At 45.0% G+C, this 4,481-nt stretch overlaps 1 protein-coding gene across 1 annotated transcript; it reads left to right on the top strand.

The window, feature by feature from the left end:
* Positions 1-243: 243 nt before the first annotated feature.
* On the top strand, positions 244-2,619 carry LOC100280049 (uncharacterized). The gene has a single exon (NM_001152990.1). It carries the CDS (start codon positions 1,100-1,102, stop codon positions 2,393-2,395), a length of 1,296 nt encoding a protein of 431 aa, NP_001146462.1. The 5' UTR covers positions 244-1,099; the 3' UTR covers positions 2,396-2,619.
* The last annotated feature ends 1,862 nt before the right edge of the window (positions 2,620-4,481 follow it).

Here is a 4,481-nt window from a genome sequence, read left to right as displayed (position 1 = left end):
AGCATCGTTGTTCTCTACTAATGTCTTCGCCTTAGTTCTATACTGCTGTCTTTCTCATCCATTTCTGCTTCCTCTGCTGTAACTGCTACTAGTTCTTAGTTGAATCAATACATATCGTCAGTAGGTCGCTGACAATCGGTATCAAAGACTGTTGATCTCTGGGAAAACTCGCTACGCTACCCACCTTCCGTTGAGCCATGCAACCATGACGGGTGCTGCCAATTCCAGTCTGGCGGGGGCAATGGAAGCGCAATCACAGGCGTTGGCGACTCAAACTCGCTTGCTTCAACAGATCTGCGATCTCCTTGATGCTCAGGATCGCCATTGGGCAGTGCTCGAACAGACAGTGTCCAATGACGTCACCCCCATCGACCCCGACGAGGTGCTCGACAACCACCGCGTCGGCGAGCTCATCGCCACCTTCACGTCTGCGGCCGATGCTGCCTTCTCCAGCACCGCCGACGTCGAGTGTGGTGCGGTCCGTAGCTACGCGGCTACCAACACCGAGATCGACGCCGTGGAGGCTGCTGCGGCAATTCGCGTCAGCGCGCTGGAGTCGTGGCGTCCGCGAGTCGAGTCCCACGCATCGGTCAACCTCTTCGACAGCGGCGACGACTCCAACGAGCTGCGCTACGAGGAGCCCGTCACCGCCGACAACTGGGGCGGACTCTTCGATGGCGATGGCGCTGCCAACGCGGAGATCGCCGACGACTGGGACAAACCCTCCACCGCTTCCACCGACGAGCCCAGCCTCGTCCACGTGCTCCGCCACGGCCCTCCGCTGCTCGTCGAGAGCCGCCTCCATGCACTCCGCGTGGCGCAGGAGCTGGGCGCCCGTCCACGTGCTGGTGGGCGAGCTCGTGTGCTTACCGGAGAAGATGATGGCGACCACCAGCCCCGTGACCTCGGGCTCGGTCGTGCCACGCTCGTCCCTGTACCTGGCCTCCATCAGGATCTGCAGCACGTCGTCGTCCCCGGCTCGGATGGAGGAGCGCCTACGCGACTGGACGACCTCGGCGAAGATACTCTCTTCGATGGCACTGACATCACCAAGCTGCCTACCACCTGTTCGACTTCGGGGCTCACAGCCGAACTCGCCATGGCACACTACGGCTCGCATCTACCTAGTGATAAGGGAGGTTCTGTTGCGTTGTGGCAGTCGGCGCGATCGCTGGCGCTCGCGTGCCAGCAGGCGTCCTCTACGCGCGGCACGCCGGCCATGGCCAGCATGGGGAAGATGAGCGTCGGGGACCTCACGGAGGCTGACCTCAAGGGGAAGCGCGTCTTCATGTGCGCCGAGATCCACGAGCCACCCGACGAGAACCAGAACAGCACCAACGACATCCTCTCCACCTCGTGCGACACTGCCGTGCACGTCGTGAAGCGGTGCCAACGCCTGTTTCCGCTCGCGGACTCGACCGGCGCGTTCGACGCGGCCGTGGCGGCGCGAGTAACCCAGATGGTCGTGCCGTCGCCAGCCAGGAACGCAACGCCCACAAGCTCCTCACCGGAGAGCACGACGTGCTGGTTCTCGTGCGACAACAAGAGCAGCAAGCAGCTGCAGCTGCAGCGTGGCGGGCCATCGTTGGCCGAGCGACAGCAGCCAAGGGCGATGCTAGCATGCCGAGCGATCACGGAAAGGGTGAAGCGGCCCAAAGAAGAGGAGCAGGCGACATCAGTGCCAGAGGTGGCAGTCGTCGCCGACGTCAAGGGCAAGGAGTACAACTCGGTGGAGAGGTTGACCAGGGTGAACTGCCGTTCTGATTTCATCATCTGGAGGAGTCTGTTCGACGCGTGCTGCAGGCTGTGCAAGTTGTTTAACTGCCAGGAGCTCAAGCTCACAGATAGCCGGTCTGCATTGACCTTGATTGATGCTCAAGTGGTGTTTGAGAAAATGCAGCAAAGTGCTACCTCGGTTAGTGTCCCGCAGGATGCCTTCAACATGTTCTGCAGCAAGACTAGTTCTAGCAAGCAGGTGGCCAGAGCCATCTTCATCAATCCTGAGCATGATCTGTACCCCGAGATCTTCCACCTAGAGCAGCTCATCTCAGGGAAGGAGGACACAACTAACAACTTCTCTCGTGGCTACTACACTATTGGAAAGGGAATGGTGCTGGTAGCTAACAACTTGGGTGACGACCTTCTTGCTCGCCGCAGTGAGATCAAGCAACCATGGCCTCCACCTCAGGAGTTGGCGTGCTTGGGTTTGAACATCATGGTTGTCTTGGTGTTCCTTGCTACCAGTGACCTACATGCAGTGACCTACATATATGCTCAGTCTTTATTTGGGATCCTGGTGGTGTTGCGAACAGCAGCTTGGGGGCAAGCCGCACCTCAAGGAGAGGGAAATGTCAGGTACCCAGCCCATATGGTATTTGCCGGCCCAGTTAGCTGACAATATATAAGGAGCAGCAACAATTAAAGATGGATATGCAAAAACAATAGAACCGTTCTTCTTCTTCGTCAAGCATCGTTGTTCTCTACTAATGTCTTCGTCTTAGTTCTATACTGTTGTCTTCCTCATCCATTTCTGCTTCCTCTGCTGTAACTGCTACTAGTTCTTAGTTGAATCAATACATATCGTCAGTAGGTCGCTGACACAAACCCTATGTTATGGGTAAAGGATTGGGCTCCTGAGACCACGTGATGTGTATTGGTCAAACCTCTGGTATGGTATCAACGTCTTCTCCAGACCGAAGGATATGCCATCTATGCTAGCTGAACTAGTGCCAAAGCAGGTGATGATTTTGTTTGCCACTAAACTGCTCGCATCTGGAATGTCTTCGGCAGGCAATATGTAGATGATGTACAGCTTTGCTCCCTGCCGTACATATGTGACGTAAGTTCATGTGTAGCGTTAGCGCGCGTAGCAGACTCCAAAACAAATATTTGCATTTATAAATATATGGATCTGTCTAATCTAATGGCAATCGGGTGTTTTGGCCCAGCCCAATACTTAACTCTTTGTCCATTGGATGTTTTTTTACATTTATAAATGCAAATATTTGCATTTATAAATCTACGTATCGTGTAACTCAAGTGCATGTTTTTTTTTACATGAAGGTCATTGATGGATACCTATAATCTCGTATAGAAGAATGTTTGGTTACCCTGGATACATAAATACGTACTCTTCCTGCTAAGTGGATACTAGGGATGGATTCACATGCGTGGAAATCCGAATTATCTGTATTCTTATTCAAATAAAATGTTTATATGAATATCCGTATTTTAATATGAAAGTCAAATGTCAAATGGATATATTCGAATTCAGTTTTTCTCTATCCGGTTTTAGATTCGTATTCGACAAAACCGTGAAATATCCGATATTATCCATTCGATGAAACCATTTAAAACTTGTTTTAAATTACTAGTTACTAATTATAAATGTTTTGATTTCAATAATGTACTAGGAAAATGATGTACGCCATTTAAAAATGATTATATGATAAATAAGTGATTAACTTAATCTTATAATACTAGTAATATACAATGATAAATTTTAATTAATATTAAAAAGAATAATTGTAAATACATTAGATTATTGGGATTTTTAGAGTCCAAAACAAAAATATACAGATATACATGATATAAAAATATAATTAGAGTCCAAAGTACAAATATATATGGTATACATAATTTGTTTAAAGAAATATAATATTCAACTAAGTTTCATAAACATTCAAATACAATTCTCCACTTTACACTATATATATTAATTTATTTATTATTTTTATTTAAAATTTTACAAACATTCATAAAGGGTATTCATTTATTTTGGAATGTCAAATTTATTTTTATTTACACATTTACTATTTCATATCAATTAAATGTATTATTGCATACCTACTTATAAAACTATAAAATATTATCTAAATGTGGTAAAAAAATCTGAAAATTTCTGTGGACATATATTTTGATGATAAAAGGATGACATAAAAGTTTTGGAAGATTTTGTACTTATTTATGTCAAATTGTTCACAAATAGAACATATTTCAACTAAGTTTCATAAACATACGACTACGACTATCTACTTTATACTATGTAGATTTCTTTTATCATTATTTTCATTTAGATTTTGGTACAAACTTTCATATACTCTATTCATTCATTTTGGTATGGTACATTGTTTTTTCTTGGTATATTTACTATTTTATATTAATTAAAGAAATTATTGTCTGCTTATTTATAGAAAATTGTAAAAGGATATGTAGCCAAAAAATTGAAATTCGATATGGACACAAATTTTGATGATAAAAGCATGACATTAAAGTTTTATAATATTTTGTAATTTTTTATGTCAAAGTGTTCACAAATAAAACACATCTCAACTAAGTTTTATAAACATTCAACTACAACTCTCCACTTTACACTATATAGATTAATTTCTTTGTTGTTTTCATTTACATTTTGGTACACACATTCATATAGTGCATTTATTCATTTTGGAATAGCAAATTTATTTTTATTACCACATTTA

This window comes from Zea mays, chromosome 1 (genome assembly GCF_902167145.1).
Source record: "Zea mays cultivar B73 chromosome 1, Zm-B73-REFERENCE-NAM-5.0, whole genome shotgun sequence".
NCBI lineage: Eukaryota > Viridiplantae > Streptophyta > Magnoliopsida > Poales > Poaceae > Zea > Zea mays.
This window is presented reverse-complemented; position numbering and strand designations above follow the sequence as displayed.